The following is an 18193-nucleotide window of genomic DNA, read 5'->3' as shown; positions in this document are numbered from 1 at the left end:
CCCCCTCGGCTTCGCGCTCGCGCTAGACGCGCGTGGCGGGCAGGCACAGCCAGCGGGGCTCGAAGGCGGGCGAGCTCATCCTCAGCGGATGGGAAGGGGGGAGTGGGACCTCCCCCCCCCGAACAGCTTTGGTTTATCCCGGCCCGCGCTTTGCCGAGCCGTTAGGCGCTGCGCCCCCTCGAGGTGTGAGGGCGCGCGGCGGCGGGTTCCGCTTCGCTGGCTGGGGCGGGCGGACCGACAGACGGACAGACAGGCTGGGCCTGCCGCCCCCGCTGCGCCCTGCTGCGCTGTGGGGTTGGGGGGGGGGCGGGGATACACACGTACCTACGTATGCAAGTGTGTACGAATCCTCTCATGGCGGCCCCCCAAGCGAATAGAATGAGGGCCTGCGGGGTGGCCGGGCTGTGGGAGGCAGCTGGTGGTTCCCTTCCAGCAGGTGGCCCCAGGAGTGGCTGTTGGGGCCTGCCGGAGGCTGCAAGGGAAATGGCTTAACAAAGGGCCTGGGGCTTCTGAGAAAAGTGCCTCAGTATTGGGCGTGTGTTTCTCACCTGTTGGGGCCCAGAGGAGCCAGCGGCGTTCCCTTTGATTTCTGAACCCACTCCATGCTGCTTCTTTGGCTCCCACGTTGTCCCTGATGTGCTATATCCTGCTAATGCCTGCTGTCACGCTCAAGCTTCCCCCTCATGTTTCCACACCTCTGGTACCAGCCTCCCTTGCATCCCAGATCTTTGAAAAAACCCTATTCCTCTCATCAGTAATTGCTCTCAGTCCTTACCCATCCAACACTTTCTTGTGGATGACGCTACAGTTTAAACATAGTCCCATCAAAACATAACCATAAAAACAACAAGATCCCAGCCAAACACAACTGCAACAGTCTCCTTGCTCTTGTGCTGCATTCCTTTCTCCACTTTATCTTTATTCTTGCACTGTTTTCCACCCCCACCCCCCAATTTAAAGGTCTTCTGGCCTGTAAGGTTTGTGCTTTTACTTTTTTTTAATCATTCAGGCACCATCTACACCAGACGAATTGCATAAATTATATCAGATTTTTCTTGCTGAGGGCATTTTCTGTTCGACTGTCAGTGTTCTTACACCTGACATTATACACTCCAGCAATTTGACAGATATGTATGGGTCTGAATAGGCACCCCCATGCTATACACCAAGCCAGGCTGTGGTCGACACTTCAGTCAAAACTTTTTGACTCTGTACACCTTGTGGATACAGGACCACGCTGCCCAAGCCAATGCTTCGTGATAGTACGGATGGGGCAGAGGTACATGCCCACATGTATCCTCTGCTTTTGCAGTGTCACAATGCTAATACTGGCCAAAGAGTCTTTTCTAAAATTGCTCTCACTTGGCCTGCAGACGGGGCAAGGTTTGTGCGCCACCTGAGCGAGCATCGCCCCGAGAGGGATGTGTGGATGCCTTCAGCTGCGAAACAGGCATCTTTTTTTCCTGCAACTTGTAAAGCCATCAAGGATGAAGATGGTGATGCAACTTCTGGCACAGAAAGTCTCTAAACCATTGATTGCCAGAAGCTGGGAAATCTCACAGGAAGGATCACTGTGTGTCGCCTTGTTTTTTTATGTCTCCCCTGAACAAGGATGTTGTTGGAGAAATGGCACTAGGCTAGATGGCTTTGCTTTCTTATGTTCCTAGATATCTGATACCTGCAGGGCTGGCACAGGGAGTGTGGCGGTCTCCAGTGTCACTGCTTGCCCCGAAAAACACCTTCCTTTGTGGATTAAGCACATTGGTTATTGCTGTTTCCCATAAGTAAAAAATACCACAAATTAAATTAAAATTGAGTGTTAAACTGTTCCAATGGCAGTGGAAATCCCACTCCTATTTTGCCTGCTGCTACCAGCTCTCTCCATCCTTCCTCAGGCTCCTTCATCTCCCCAGGAGGAAACACACGGATTTTGGTTTGGTTTGGTTTTATTCCACCATTTATTTCTTCTGTTTCTCCCTCCGATTTCCATTCCCTTCGTCAGGACACACATACTCATTCACTAAACAGGCACACATATATCTATATATACAGTAAGGCACAATCACTCACATCCAGATGGGACACTCTGCTGAGAGAAGAAACAGGGTACAGCAAATGATTGCAGCCTGCCCTGGAATACAAGCTCTAACAAACAGATTAAAATGGATTCAAAGGCAACAATGCTCCACAACATGGCTCAAAAGGATGTAGGGGTCGTGTTTGCCAACAAGCCCGTGCTATGCAGGAGGGTCAACACCGCTGGCTCTCAGCAAATGACACCTCAGTGCTCTCACCTGGGAAGAAGAAAGGCAGGGCACAGAGCCACTTCTTTCTTCGCAATTTTAGAGCTGGTGAACAGAAAGGGGATATCCCTCAAAACCACTGGGTTTGTAACACTGCTCTGTTGCAGAGCCCGCTCAAGGATGAATGTGGGCTGTGTTGTGTAAAATGCTTGTGCCTGTCCAGAGAGACAAGGACAACCCAAGCCTCCGACTCTGCTCAGCTTAACGTTTGCTAGGAGGAGCTTTGTGATGGATGAAGAGGAGCTGGCTGGTTCTGCCCTTGGTCTCTGTAGCTGTGTCTGTTTTGCTGGGTACTAGGTGGCTGGCGGCAGGTTCAAGCACTGGCCCCTGACTGTGCACACCACCTAACAGCTAGCAGACTCCTTGGCTCAGCTTTTGACAAGTCTGGCTCGCTGTCTCCACTGAGCCCAGACTTGTCCACAGCTCCACATCACGCTGTGGACGTGAGCCCCATGGCCTTGAGCCAGAGCAGCTTTTTATTCAGTACTGCAGACACAGCTTCAAGCACTACTGTCAGGAAACTGGTCAGATGAGGGTCTGTTAACTATCTTTCCCCGGATAACTTATTTCTTATGGGCAACAAATACTCTCCAGATGTAAAAGCTTTTTTGGCTTAGCAACTGCTAGACCCATGACTTAACTAGTACCCCAAGAGTGAATGCAAATCTAGTACAATGCCTAAGTACTTAGGAGGGACTGGCTATCTGACCTTCACCAATTCATATTCAGTCAGGCCATACGACTGGAAACTCAGCCATCTAAGACCTCTTCTTTGATGTACATAAAATTAATCAGCTGTTTCCAGTAAGCCAGGATGCTTTCTATCACAAGTGGCACTCAGTGGCCACACACTGAAAGTTTCAAAAGAGAATCAAAAGATTGGATAAGGGTCTGGAAGTGAGAAAGACTGACGGACATGCGGCCCTTCTAAATCTGGACTGGAGCACAGAGCTAGCTAAGAAAACTTGCCCTGTTGACCTACGCAGCATATCTTTTCTGTGCATCAAATCTGTTGGTTGTTACTTTCCACCAGCACTAAAAACACCCCAAAGTTGAAGCACACAGAAAAATTGCCTGCCACGGCTTGCTGAGATCAGCCAGCTCAACCCCCACTTCAAAGGGATTTTATGCTTTATGAACAATGTCCTAAGAGTTTTCCCCATATTAATGGTTCACATTGTCTGCCATACAGCATATATGGAGAAAACATACTTTTTCCTACTGTTAAAACATTATTTACTGAAATTTGAAACTCCAAAATATTTCAAAAGAAGCTACGAAAAAGGCACCATATGTGTATGTATGTAACTGATGAACTTCATCTAAGACCAATGCAGGGGAGAAGAAAAAGAGACTTTGGAGCAGGATGAAGGAGCAGAGGGCCCAGGACTGGTGGTGGCTGTTGGCTCCAGGACAGCATGTATCAGGTCTCTCAGTCCCCGAATATCACCGAGGAACGTCAGCCAACACCTCAGTTTTGAACTCCAGAGTGATTGCAAGCCAGTCTCTTGTTCTGACTGTCCCAAAATATGATGGTGCAAAGCAGAGAGCCAGTGAGCAGCCACTCAGCTCTGGGATGAGTCTGGACCTCGGGGGATATCCGTATTCTGTTCCTCTCCTGCAACCGCTGAAGGTTTTCCAGTAGCTTCCACCTTGATTGGGTTAGATGGCTCCTATTCACGTTAAGTCTCCTGTGCCCTGATTGGGTATGTCCTTTTGAGAGGGGAAAAGTAAGGAAATTATGAACAATAATCATGGGTCTAAGTAAATACAGTACTGGAGAGTCTGTGACCTGGGGGTACTTTGGTAGTTTCCATGCTAGGAGGCAAAGGCAAGCTGCAGCCTGAGCACCAGCCTGCTTCCTTCAGTTGCTCCTTGCCAAACCAAGGAGGCATTTGAAGAGGGGACAGGTGGTTGAGGTGGAATGAGATATTTCCTCAGGCATCTGTGGCTACGTTATCAGTGGTTAGAGAATACGTAAGAAGCTACATGGAACAAGCCCCGCTTTAGCCAGTGGAAATCCTCTTTTATTTCAAGGGACGGAGGCCTGTGTTTGCGTGCTTCCAGAGCTGATCATCAAACTGGTATGTGTGCAAACACTATTTTTGCTGGCAAAGCTAACAAGCTAAACACATAGAGAAAGAGAGAGAATATATATGTACGCATGTATATATACAATGTGTGCACACATATACATATGTATAGGTAAGGAGGCATATTGAGATAGTATATACGTGGTTACTGCTGGGGAAAAGTGCTTTTTACTCTAAGTACTTTCAAATTGCTTTCAAAACAGCAATTGAGCAGGGTGCCTGGTGAGCTGAACCTCTTTGTTTTACTGAACCCAGAATTGGCTTTGCTTCTTCTCCATCCTCTCTCTCTGTAACACCACCCAGGAGGGCTGGTTGTTTTAAATACCCTGCCTTGCAGCCTCTGCAGGCCTGAGATTTGATACTTTTGAGGTGTGGGGAGCAGCAAAAGTGTTGGTGTGTTTTGTCACAGTTGCCATTTTCATTAATAAGCAAAACCCTCTGGTATTTAGGAGCCATCATCATGCTGACCCGTCTTACCTGTGCGTCACGGTTATGCTGTGCCCTGGTCCTGCATGGCTGATGTTGAAGGCTCACTGACAGTCTCTAAGCCCACTGCGTCCTGCAGCGGTTCAGGTGCCAGTGGTGTTTCTTCAGTGTCTGACGTTCTCTGTGTGTCTGTGCTCTCACTGGTCTCCTTTGCTTCAGCTTCAGCTTCAGCCTCTTCCTTCTCCTTGTCCCCCTTTTCCTGTTCACAGGCACTGCCTTGCTGCTCTTCTCCCTGGGGACCCTCGCACACCTTCTCCTCCTTGTTTCCACAGGGAGGCTGGGGAGAGTTCTCCTCCCCTGGGGCACTGCGACACACTTCCTCCTTCTTTGTATCCCCTGTGTTACTCTTGCAAGGAGTCATTTCCTCTGCCTGTTTTTCACCTTTTTCTTCATCTTCTGACCTGCTGGATCCTCTCCTTGATGGGGGCTTCTCATCAGACCCTGTCTGCTTCTTTTGCTCTTTGCTCCCTGTTTCTGCCTCCTCTGTCTTGCCCTTGGGCCCAAACACCTCATCCCCATCTTCCTTGGCACCATTTTCTGGAGAGGAGGTGTTGACCCCTAAATCTTCCCCATCTCCATACTCGGACAGAGATCTTCGGAACCTCCTGGAGGGAGGCCTGCGCTTTATCGATCCCCGTGTCCGCACCTTGGAGGCAGGAAAAGCAGACATTGAAGCAGACAAAGAGAGCGGTACTGCAAAGCAGGAAAGCACAACAGAGGAAAATACCATGGGAAACTTGATTGCTATGCTGGTGGCCTCACTTTTCCTGCTCTGCTACTGAGAGGTAAGGAGATGAGGGCTCCGACCCCGAGAGACTACTTTAGAGGACAAGCAGCTCCCTAATATATGCCTCCTTTCCTTCTGTAAAGCTGGTGCTGGAGATCATTGTACCAATTTAAACGGTGGCTCCTTGTCCAAGTTAAACCCAAGGATGCTGCATTCATTATGCAGATGCTGCTGACTTTGGATGTCTCAGCCTTTTCTACTCATGGCAGTTTGGTGGTTGAGGAAGGAGTCTGCACTCCAGTTGATGACGGTGAATGCAGGTTACAGCTCCCCATTTAAGTGCCGTGCACTCTGTGGGACACCTGGCAAACCATCGTGCTCTACGTGGCTCCCTAAACTGCACCTCAGCCACCTTTGACATTTGCTGGCACATGGCACCACCTCCTCACAGTGCTCCCTGCCCAGGTACCAGCCACCCTGTTACTGCTGAGCTGAAGTGATTGGGTCCTGGCACTTCACCCCTTCCCTTTACCCATTTGGCCAGGAAGGCTGCTGGAGCTGCTGGACCATGAAACTCCATGTGCAGGCAGGCAGAGAAGAGACTCCACAGAACTATGCTGAAAGGCTGTTTCAAACCTGGTGCATAGGTCTCCTCCCTTGGCTACAAATGCACACTGTTATGGCAGGACTGAGGGCTATGGCCTCCTCTTCCTCTTCATCCCCAAGTGATAAGCAAGCCTTATCCTGCTGTGATGGAGAAATCCTAGCACATACCCTACCTTATTATAGAATTGCAGTTGAGTGCCTTCCGGGGGTTGATCAAAGCTGACTGGCGTCTCATTTACTTCGCTGGGCTGGGACTGAATCCCTGGGCTGGTGGGCGTTGAAGGAGGGGTGCTGAACGGAGAAACCAGGGCTTTCAGACCAGGGCTTTTGGGAGATGCTCCCGGCAGCAGAGCAGCTGGAGCAAAAGCCAGATTGGCCTGCAAAGAAAAATCCCCGTCACGGGCGTGCATGACACCGGCGTGTACTACATGCGGCAACCACACGGAGGAACCCTTGCTCTTGCCACGTGAGCTGCCACATCTCTCAGCTGTCACAACCCACATACCTTCTGGTTATGGGTCTCTCCTGGTGACACTGTCAACAAACAAGTCCAGGCAGAGAAGTTATGACTGGACATTTGCCCTTCCCCAGCAGCTGGATCTCAGGACGTGTCCTTTTGTCATCCTGAGGCCTTTTTGGATTTTCCAGTGACCCAGCCAAGCCAGCACAGTCTACAGTAGCTGAGCCGGGAAAAAGTCTGAACAAGCAGCCAGCAATCACTTTGAGATTTAAACCATCCCTGTGTGTGCCCAAGCAGACCTCGCATTTTGAAGCCTGGTCTGCAGGTCTTCTGAATGATCTGTGCTGTCTGAGGAGTGAGAAGGTCATGGAAAGAAGCAAGCTTGTGATTAACTGTGGCAAAACACTTCCTGCTGGCCTGTCACTAAGAAGCTCTCGTAGGCAAATGTCCTTGGGTGCATTAAGAGGGACAGTGCTATGAATAGGCTTACGTTCTGTCAGGGTGGCCAGGAGGCACTGTGCTCTGGAGTCATACGTGCTGCCAGGAGAGGCAGCCGGCAGTGGCAGGGCACCATGTCTATGGGCTATCCAGTGCTGAGCTGCCCTCAGCGGCAGCATGGAGAGATACAAAACGGGCAAAAAGCACTGCGTATGTTTGTGCATAACTGGGGGAATCGAGGTGAGGGAAGCGTAGAGCTTCTAGGCATGCACAGGGGACTGCCAGAGCCCAGAGCACACTCCCCACTGCCAGGATTGTAGCTGCCTGCGCTCAAGGCCAGCTCCCCAGTAGGGTGCAGGTGACTCAATTTGATTTAGACTGCTGCAAAGAAAGAGCTGGAAGAAGACTCAGCCAGGGTTTCCCTCACTTTCTCTTGCGAGCTGCATTTAAACTGAGGCTCCTGCCCCTGCTCCCTACCTGAGCTGTGCTGCTGCCACGCCTGTGCCCAGCCATGTACCCCACAGATCCAAATGACCCTGACCCATGCACTGACCTGCCTATGGACGTGCCTGAGGATCGCTGGACTGTTCCTGACGCTGGTTACCATCACCAGGCCTGATCTGCATTCCTTGTTTGTGTATTGTGGGACTGGGCCCTTGTCGGTGAGGCCACTGCCCTCCTTACCTAGCTGTCACCCTTGGCTCCTGGATCTTCTTCCCCTGTGGCTGCTCCACGAGGGAAGTAGCCATGACAAATGCCAATCAGTTTTAATTTGCTGAGGCAGCCATGTGGGCTCTTACAGGACCTACCTGCAGCTTTTCAATCATGGGGGAGCTTTTCACCTTGACCTTGGGAATGGGGCAAGCATTTGGAGACCGCTTCTGCAAAACAAAATGAAACATGAAAAAGTCACATTAAAGTAGGTGAAAAAGAAGAAATACAATGAAGGAAGAAAACTTGGAAGAGATAAGCAGAAAGTGCTAGTAGGGGAGCAGATGAAGCCTCATATAGTATCTTCACACAAAAGTTTGCTTTCTTCTTTCCTGACCCTGCTCCTCTTTTGTTATCTAGCCATCCTAGGGCTCTACATACATGTATTCTTCCTCTGGGAGAAAAGGTGATTGTCTGCTTTCTGGCTGAAGTATCTGAGTTAGGTGATGTGTAATGGCTCTGCTGCTACATGGCCTTCACTAAGGTGTCTAACCTATGACACAGTTTCCCCTGGTATTATTTCAAGACCAGACAGATTAAAATTTTACCTCTTAAAGGGTACAAGCCTTAATGTTGGTAAACATTGTGAACTTTTTGTGACGGGAAAGGCTTCCTGCCACCACTTGATTAACAGAGTTAAAGGGTATCCAATTAGTATGGGCAGGAAAGGCCTAAGTGGCTGGAAAGGTAGAGCTATGAAAGGCTGAAAACAGTTTGAGAAAGGGAGAGCATTGCTTTGAGAAGGGGCACATTGCTTTTTTCAGGTCCAAAGGAAAAGGAAGGAATCTAAGATTTTAAAGCTTGTGCTCCTTTGGCATGGAGGCAGCAAGAGCCTGTAGCTGTCAGAAAACAAGGACAAAGAACCACCCCTTTGTTAAGGGCAGGTGACAATGTGAAATTTGAAACATACCCTGAAAAACAGAAGGACAGAAGTGACTGGAAAGGGCCTGAGCATAAGCTTTAGTGACTAGCAGCCAGCTTACTGGGACCTGCTCATTCAAGAGTGCTGTATGGAGGACACCTCAAGACAATATTGTGTGGGTATTGCTGACAAAACCCCTCTTCACGCTGGATTAATTATTCCCTTTTTCTGAAGAAGGAAAAATCTCAAGAGCAGAACTATTACGCCATTATACTCAAACCTCTAGAGTTCATCTGAAGGCAACAGAGCATGGATGCTCCCTGTGCTAAGTACTGTCCAAATCTAATAAATGGCAGCAGTTCCTGCTTTAAAATGCTCGAAAGGTGGTAACTGGGTGAATCCATCAGCGCTCTAAGGGTAAAAACAAAAGCAGTAGAAATGGGATGTGTATCCATGCTACAAGAGTGGGAAACAGCGTGGAGCTGACTGAGTCAGTACCTGTGTGTGAGCAGTGGAAGGTTTGATGCTGCATGATTGATGTCTTTTGCTGTACAGCCTGACCTCTCTGCTACCTCCAAGCTCATGTGTCAGGAGAGAACAGGCTGCAGAAAGAAGAGACCTTGTCCCCCTATTAAATTGATACTCACTTGCTCATCATTGTCACTTGGCTCAGTTTTGTGGGAATACAATGGAAGGGAGCATGGTGGTTTCCTCCGAGTTGGCTTATGTGGTGGTACCTAAGAGAAGAAAACAACCAACTCAGCAGCAGGGAAATCAGTTTTTTTAAAAAAGGAAGTGAAATTCAAGCACCAAAGGGCATGCTCTGTGAGTGACCTGCTTGGATGGCAGGGCTCAGCTTGCCTAAAGGAGTCATCCAAAGGCAGCACAACATATTAGCATATGGGCAGGTGGCCAGCATGCTAGGTGTGCTTGTAGCATCTCGAGCCCAATCCTAGTGTTGGAAAAGTAGTCTATATCTCCTTCCACAGCATGAACTTCAGGCTTTGTGCAAAGGACACTCTTCTAAGCTGTGAAGGGTGGAGATGCCTTCCCAGAAGCTTCATCTTCAAAGCATCCTGCTGGAAACCCTCTCACACTGGAATAGCTTGTTATTGTTCTCTTTCCTGTCTTATTACCAGGATTTCCTTTTAATGAGTCTCAGCTGTCTACCTGGTTCGTGATTTTCCTATTTTGCATCTGATATATTTTAGGGGAAAAAAGGGGAGTTCTGACTTTTTCAACATGCCCTACAGCCCCATTCATTTCTCCCTAATGAAGAAGAGCAGCTCGCAGAGACAAGTCCTCAGCTGTAACCTTTAATTTGACTAAGAAACAGATTCTCCAGGGGAGAAGGAACAAGGCAACTTAACGGCAGGGACACTGGTTCCTTCTGAATGTCCTCAGGCTCTCAGAAGTACGAGAGTGCTCACTAGGAAGGGACGCATAGCACAGCACCTATGGAGTTGTTCCTTCATAACTATTGCTCTGGTCTTGAAGTCAAGCTGTCTCTATTTTCATGCCAGGTTTGTAGTCTCCTGCCAAGCTGTTAACACTCTTTTTGTGTGTTAAGAGAAAAAATACTTGGATAATATTGTGGATCTTGGATAATATCCACAATATAATATTTGGATAATTTTGTTACCTTCTAACAGGCAGGCATGTGAAAAGTTGGATTATGGTGTCTTTGCCCTCTGTAGAGCTGGCTGTCTTGGAGGACCTGTAGACTTGATGTCACTTAACTTCTGGTGGTGCTGCACCCAGCCATGGCAGTGGCTCTAAGCAGCCAAGGGCAGCCCTGCCCTTATCCTTATGTCACGCTAGGAAGCAATAATATCATGTCTTATTGAAACCCCACCATTTTGCAACCATTAAATGCTGTGCTCTGCCACAGTGAATGCATCAGAGGTTCCCTGGTTGATAGGTTCCCCTTTGCTGGCATGGGTCAAGCAAGGGTTAAAGACCATCCACTCAGCCATTAATCTGAAGCCAGCTTGAGAAAGCCGGTGGGGAAGTGACAGATGGCTTGGAGAGAAAAGACAGGAAACTTTGTCCTCTGTCTCTGGAGAAAAAGATTTTCCCCCCACTGTGAGGCCCCTCCACACTGCCTTGGCTTGGGAGCAGCAGAGGTCTGCAGATAACACAGGAGAGGTCTGGGAACTTGCTGCCTTCTGAAGGGTGAGGGACTTAGTGCAATTAAATCCCATACCTTAAAAAGAGGAAATGACTGTAATGGGACGGATGGAGTGGTGTGCTGGTGACTAGAGGGGAAAAAAAAGTGCTTGGGAAGAGATTGGCTATTCCCATCCTGAGGCCCGGCTATGGGAGTGCTAACCTCTGATAGACGGTGGCATGCCAGCCCTACAGGACAGAGGTCACCGTTGCATCCAGCCAAAGACAGGAGGGGTGACAGGGAGGATCCCCTTAGGCCCAGCCTGGGACATGCTGAAATCAGCTGAGCAGCAGAAGGAAGCAGTTCAGTTTTAAAGGGGCACCCACTGACTGAAGAGGGCCACCAGTAAACATTTATGCTTCTAGACAAGTGCATAATGATACAGGGAGCTCTCCTAAAATGTCAGCCTCTATCCATAAACACTCTGACTTTCCTTTCTTCCTAAGAGAGGTATGCTACTGTTTTGCTTATCTGGTGAAGACAGCTTGTGAGGCAATGCTTGGCATAGTGGACTTTCAATAAAATCAAGTTTCAGCATGACAGAGATACACAGAGTCTGAAATGTCATTGGGAAGAGATAATGAGGGCAAGTAAAGAGACAGCTTTCTCTCTCAGACCCATACAGAAGGAATTACCTGGAGGAAATCTTCTCCTTTTGTGAACAAGGTGCTGGTGACCTGCCACTGGCTTCTACACTGCGTAATCTGTTGTTTGGTTTCTTTTTCCATGGCTCAGTATTAGCTATTTCATTACTCCCTCTGCCCACAAAAGCCAGCCCAGATAGTACATACATGCATTGCTGTCTGCTACTGTGAGGTATATATGTGTACCCTACCAAGCTTTACAGTGTCTCAGTTACAGTGTCTAGTTGTCCTGAGGTAATGGCTCTACCAAAATACTCGTCCACAAGTCAGCAATGCATGGAAGATACTGTCATAGCTTGCATTGCACTAGGAGACAAATCCTTTGCAAAGATTCAAAATCAAGGTGGATTCATGCTCATATCACTGATGCTCTAACTTCTACAGGCAGAGGCAAGTGCCTCATTTCCCACTCGATTACCTGCTGGTGGCTGCAGAGCACCTTACCTCTTTTCCAGTGATATTGGCTGCTTGCTCTTTGAATTTCCCTGCTAGCTGAGCCACTGAGGGTGATGCCGACTTGTCCACCTCTGAGTTGGTCTCTGCTGGCCTGTTCTGACAAATCGGGAACAACAAGTTATGAGCAAAGGCTGGGAAAAGCAAGCAGGCTAGAGAGAAGCCTGCGTATGTGTTATAAAGTTAGAGTAAGCAGGGACTTAAAGCAGAGTTTCTCACATCTGGCATCAATCATCCAGTCTGAGAGCAAGAGGTGTGGGAAGACAGGACCTAGCAGCATTTTCAAATATCCCAGAAAAACAGTAATTCATGCAGAGCCTTTCAGCTCTAGCTGAAGAGCCTACACTCAGTATTTTTCACTGGAAGCAAACTAAGTATTTCAAGCCAAGTGTCCGTTCCCCATCTTTTCCTCAGAGTGAGCAGATGGAGAGGGCAGTAAAGGACATTCCCATACACCTTCTCAGCCCTCCCATCCCTTTTTTACTGCCCTGGTCACCGGTACCCTTCCTTTTGCAGTGGTTCTGCTGCGAGAAGCCATTCCCTGTCCTCAAAGCAAGCCAGCATCTGCTTGGGGATGTCGCTGTGCTGTTCTACTTTTTTGGCAGTGAAATACTCAGGCGGGTGGGGGGGAGGGAGGAAATACCAGGGCTGAGAGAAGCTTCCCCTCCCCTGGGTCAACAACAGGCTGAGAAGCAGGAGGCTTGTTGGAGACTGGATGGTGCAGCTCTTCCCACAGCACACAGCTCTGGTGTCATCCCACATTTAACTTGTTTTCTTTGCTATCAAGCAATATGAGTAGAAAGCCTTGAAATCAAAGTTGATGAAAGGAAACCTTTGTTCTTCATCTCTAGTATCTGATGCAAGGGAAAACCGAATCAGAGGAACTGAGAACAACTAAGCAACAATCCTTGTTTTGTTAGAGGCGGAGACCTCAAAACAACAAACTAGGCTATGAACCACCAGCAAGGAACCTCATACCTCTGCTCCCGGTACCACCATCATGAATGCATGACCAGCACCACACTTCTCACCCCTCTGCCTCAAAACTCTTCTGCTTCTCAGTCAGAAAGTTTCCCCAAAGGCCGTTGCTAGAGGAATACATTTCTGTTTCTCCAAAGGCTCCAGCAGAGCCCTTTCTTCTCCCTTTATGCCGTTCTGCCTGGGAGGGACCTGCTGTCTCATTAACACAAGCACTCCTTCAGCATTGCTGCAGGTGAACGGCCCTCGAAACACCAATCTGGCCCATGTATGGACCATTTCCTTTAGATCACCACAATACAGGGGCTGGAGAAATAGCTGTGGAAACTTGAAATCATATTAAAGAAGGAATTTATTTAGACTCCTAGTTTCTAGATTAAAAGCAAATCGCGGAGGTTACAGTAAGGATCATCTCATCATCTGCAGCTTGGAGCACTCTCTAGTATGAAATACCTGGTAGAGAGCAGCATGGCTAAGGCCTGTTTGCATTGTGGAAAAGGGCCCTTTCCTTTCTCAGCGTGCTGTAAATAAATGCTCCCAATAAATGCTCTCTTCTTTCTCCCAGGCCCATAAGCCCCAGTAGATATCTGCCATTCCCTGTCTCCAGGATCCTGACTACATCTCCCCCGTTAAACTTCCCATACACTTCAGACTAGCTTTCCTGCATCCAGCCACAAAAGCCATATCAAGCTGTCTCCTCTCAGTGAACTTCTAGCACCTTCCCCCCATCTTTGGAGCCTTCATTAGAGTAATAGAAGCAGGAGAAGTGGCAGATAAGGGGAACGGAAGAAACAGTGAGGTAAGCAGATCAGCAGGGCAACCTGCTGCACACGAAAAATGATGGCTGGGCTAAGTGGGGAGGGAGAGCGGTTCCCAGCTGCAGGCTGGCTCCCTGCTGTGAAGGGAGGGCAGGCTGGAAAGAGGAGGGAGCAAAGAATGAACCTGGGGAAGGCAGGATGGATTGGGAGGCTTGGCTCAGCATACCAGCTCCTAGGATACCTGGGCATGGCAGAACAGACACCTGAACTGAGGACTCAGTCAAGGCTGAGGAGCTGCAGGTGCTCAGTATCTGTGGTGGAAGGGTTGCCTCCCTCATAGCCCCTTTTGCTCCAAGAGCTTCTTTTGCAGCCCTTTGCCTTTACCCAGAAAAGGCACTGCACTTCCTCTTGGCCTCTTTGACCTCCTGTTTTGGGGTAGTTGTGGTTTTTTTTTCCTTTTTAATTTTTTTAAAATTTTTTTTGAGTTACAGTCTGAAAACACAGCTCCCTTTCTTTGGATTTTATCAAAGCTGTGAGGCTGGAATGATTCCACGCATTTCTTGTTTTGCTGGTAGCAGGCATTGATTGCAATGCGGCTCTTGCCGGCATGAAGCTTGCCAGCCAGGGTGCAGGAAGCAGTGAACATGCCATTCTAAGATTAGCACAAGTAGCCCACGGGCTGTGTCCTCCCAAAACTGCCAGCTGCAGACTCTCCGATTACGCTATGCGTTTTGCAACAGGAAAAGTCCTTTCTCAGATCCTTTCTGGCTATTACATTGCTGTCCTGTATCCAGCTTTTTCTACAGCTTCTTTTTTTTTTCCCAGCTGCTGTGCCAGGCTCTATGTCTTCTAGTCAAGGGAAAGCGCCATACCGGGGCACTTGGATGCAAACAGTTCCCTTCCTCACACTGCAAGGAGAACGCCGTCCCCCTGCCTTCCAGGGGCTGAACTGGCAGTCTCCCTTCCAGTGGGAGGAAGGCGAGAAGCCTCGCTTTCTCACGCTCACCCCAGAGCATGTACCATCCCTCAGCCTCTTCCATGACTAAGACACGCGTCTGCTCCGCTCACCCAAGAGCTCAGTGCTGGCTTTCTCCTGCCCCATGATACTAATGCAACCTCTCCCATTCCTGGTCATTTTTCCTGTCTCGGTGACATAGCCCACCACTTTTATGAATGATGAAGAGGAGCAGCTCTGCTCTTTTTTGGCAAAAAAGGTGAAATTACTCAGATGTTAATTTTGCACTCTTTGCAGCCAACTGCTGATTCTTTTCCTTTTCAGAAGAGAAGCGTGGTCGGCCTGCATGGGCTAAAACCAGCAAGCTAAGGTAAAAGACTTACTCCATCAGTAATTTGGTGACTACTACTCTGAAGTCTTTTACTGTTCCATAAAAATAAGTATCTAAGTATTGCGTATTCTGAAAAACGTCAGACAGCGGCAAAACAGGAATTGAATTGTAGCATCAATGTAAGCATGGCAATGTCTGCAAAAGAGGAAGTGCAACTAGCAAGTTCTCTGTAAGGGGTTTCACTTTCCTCTTCCAAATAACTTTGTAAAATTGAGTAAATTTGAAAATTATTTTCAACCCCATCTTTCTTCATCTGCTTTTAAAACTGAACCTGGTCCCTTTGGCAGCACTGGTGAAGACCAATCCCAACCTCACTGGCGATTTAATGTGCCAGAAAACATGAGGGCTAGTAAGGCTGCCTGATGTGGGAGTAATAATATCTTACAGAGGGGGCTCCTCAGGACAGCAATGTCATTACCTGGCTCAATGACATTTGCCAATTCTCCTGCTAGAGCCTGTGGACCCACCATGGGCAACAGGTGAGAGAAGGTGCATATTAAAGGCCCACAGAAAAGAGGTAAAGAGATTGAAGAGTTTCTCTGTGCATCCTGTTTGGGTACTCACAAAGAGCTTTTCTTAAAGATCATGGAGTGTCACTGCAGACAACAAGTTTCTTATGAAATCAAAATTGCAAAGACTCCTGGGGAAAATTGGAAAGCCAGAGGTGGCTTTGGGGATGAATTTGAATGTCCTACTGGGACAGGTGCAAAACTGGCTCCAACAACCCTCAGCTAGCAGTTTTGGTCATGACCCACCCCCTTGCAATTGAAAGCTGTCATGACTCCATCTCACAGGATTGGTATCCCACCAGTTTTGTCACTGTCTGTAATACAGTACTGGAAATGCTAGTCTGAAAGGGTACCAGTGGGGGCAGGAGCAGATACTGAAGGAGAAGTTCAGGTGTACCTGGTTTGGCTGATGAAAAGAGCAGAGGTCTATTAGCTGCCATACCGTGGAGTGTTTTGGCTTAAGCAGCACTTAAATACCAGCTGAATAACAGCAGAGGTTTGTACTGCCCTACTCTCCTTCCCTCCCCTGTGAATCCTCTGACTTGTCTGCTTTTCCAGGTAGGATATTTTTGCCAGATGGAGCATGTTTTATCTGAGATGCAAGCCCTCTACAGCACCTTGCAAGGCTGGAGTATTTGGGGGCTTTGAAATCAGTGACAGTTACACAATTTTTGGTACTGGACCTGTGCACTTTCCACCCCCATTCTCATACAACTGCATCTAGATGTGGTTTTGAGGCTAGCCCCTGACCTCCACATCCCTCCCTTGCTTCTAAAGAGCTTCTCAGGAACGATTCCCTGCAGCTCATTCTCACACGAGTCCATCATGCCACCTGCCTTCCCATACCCTGCGCTCGCACAAGCTCTGCAAAGCTCCCCCGTGACTCTCACGGGGTTTTTTTGTTGCTGCACATACAATCTACCTCAGCAAAAGTAAATATGGCAAAAATAATGACAAATATAATGTGTCAGAGGCAGACGCAATAAGGCGTCCAAGGCTCAGGGCTAGTGTCTTGATTACACAAACAGGATCCAGAAATAGTGATCCTCAGCATCCAGCTCTCAACACCGCACCACAAGAAGGCAGTTGTCAGTATGCTAGGTGAAAACAAGAGATGGTCAGTGCTTTCAGGGTGCAGTTTCATAAGGTCCTGGTTTTGGCAGGAAGACAGCTTATGTTTCCAACTGCTCATTCTCCCTTGACCTTTCCTTCCCCCCTCCCCCCCCCCCCCCTCCCTTGCACCAGTGTGAGTTTGTGGGGCTGTGCTGTAAACTAGATCACTGAAATGATCTGGGCTAAAAATACGTCCCTCAACTCTTTACAAAGTTATTTTTAACCCAGATCATTTCAGCAATCGAGTTCACAGCACAGCCTGACAAGCCCTTGCACTGCCGTAGCAGGAGGGGATGGAGGGGTGGCAGGAGCAGACTGCAGCACAGGGGTGAGGACTTCCCTTTAACCGCTCCAGCCAGAGGCTGAGGAAATTGCATCCTTATGTGTCCTCCCATTCAGAGGGCTGATATGACACAAAAATCATATTTTTGCATGCTTGCTGGTACAGGCTGTTTTGGTCTGTGGCACTGGTATTTCACTTTGCAATCTGTTGCCTCCCACCTGAGACGCAGCTGAGTGCAGGCTGTGAACCCAGGGAGTGCCTGTGAGCCATCACGGGGAGCACGTTACCGGCAGCCAAGTGATCGGAAGAAGTTTCCATTAAGCACCCACAAAAGCCCCACAAATAGTGCATCAGAGATCTCCAGAAGCCCCACTTCAAACAGCAGCAGCCGCACGGGTGGCTGGGGAGCGGGTTTTCCTCACTGCATGGCAGAGGCAAAGCTCTACATCTGTAGGACCTGCTCAGCTAAGGAAGAGATGGAGGACGCATCTGTGGGGAGGAAACTACTTAAGTCTAAATAAACCATCATCACACTCTGCCTGGAGGCCAGCAAGAAACTCTGGGAAGCAGTGCTGTGGTTTCCTTTGAAATTAAAGCGTCAGCCCTCATCAAGGCACTGGATTTCAGGAGGGAACGGAGCCTCTTGCAGACCCCCTCTTCCCTGCCTGGCTTAGCCCTCTGAAGGCAAATGACATGCTCTCTGTGCAAAGCCTTCCCAGACATGACACCTACCCTCCTCATTTTTCAGTAAGGTAGCTGCAGGATTTGAGGAGCCAGCCGGTCATAGGCCTTGTCTGCATGGGAAAGCTTATACCATGTACACTGGGGTAACTCTCAGCTTGTGCAGGGAGCCTTAATCTGATAGAGGTGCCTGTTTTTCAGCGTAACTGAACTCATTCACAGTCAGCTTGGCTGAAAAGAGCCGTTCTCAAACTTCTCAAGTACCTGTTTCTGCCACAGAAAGCAGCATTTTGGGAATGACACGTTAAGCTGTAGCAGGGAACGTGCCTCCTTGCAGGGCTCCCCGGGGGCTAGGGGGGGTGAATGTCTTCTACCCCTGCAGTGAGGTGCTGTAGCCTCTCTCCTGAAAAGATGCCCCTGCAGAGATGGGGTTTGATGAACTGGAGATGTCCTACTTGCTGGCAGATCAAGCAAGGGAGAAGTGATGACAGTACTAGCTCCTACCATACTGCCCCACCGATTTGAGGTAATATTTTCATAGGCAAGAGCTAATCTCTTCTCCTTGCCCCATC

At 48.7% G+C, this 18193-nt stretch overlaps 1 protein-coding gene across 1 annotated transcript in view; it reads right to left on the bottom strand.

Moving 5' to 3' along the window:
- Positions 1-1957: 1957 nt before the first annotated feature.
- RCSD1 (RCSD domain containing 1) overlaps positions 1958-18193 on the bottom strand; it is a 35030-nt gene continuing 18794 nt past the window's right edge. Inside the window, exons 2-7 of the mRNA XM_050915722.1 lie at positions 11945-12052; positions 9334-9423; positions 7923-7994; positions 6389-6592; positions 4874-5528; positions 1958-4016 (exon numbers count right to left, since the gene is read on the bottom strand). Coding sequence (XP_050771679.1) covers positions 4887-5528; positions 6389-6592; positions 7923-7994; positions 9334-9423; positions 11945-12052 — 1116 coding nt within the window. The 3' untranslated portion in view covers positions 1958-4016; positions 4874-4886. The remainder of the gene's footprint in view (positions 4017-4873; positions 5529-6388; positions 6593-7922; positions 7995-9333; positions 9424-11944; positions 12053-18193) is intronic.

The sequence above is a fragment of the Gymnogyps californianus genome, chromosome 1 (genome assembly GCF_018139145.2).
Source record: "Gymnogyps californianus isolate 813 chromosome 1, ASM1813914v2, whole genome shotgun sequence".
Lineage (NCBI taxonomy): Eukaryota > Metazoa > Chordata > Aves > Accipitriformes > Cathartidae > Gymnogyps > Gymnogyps californianus.
This window is presented reverse-complemented; position numbering and strand designations above follow the sequence as displayed.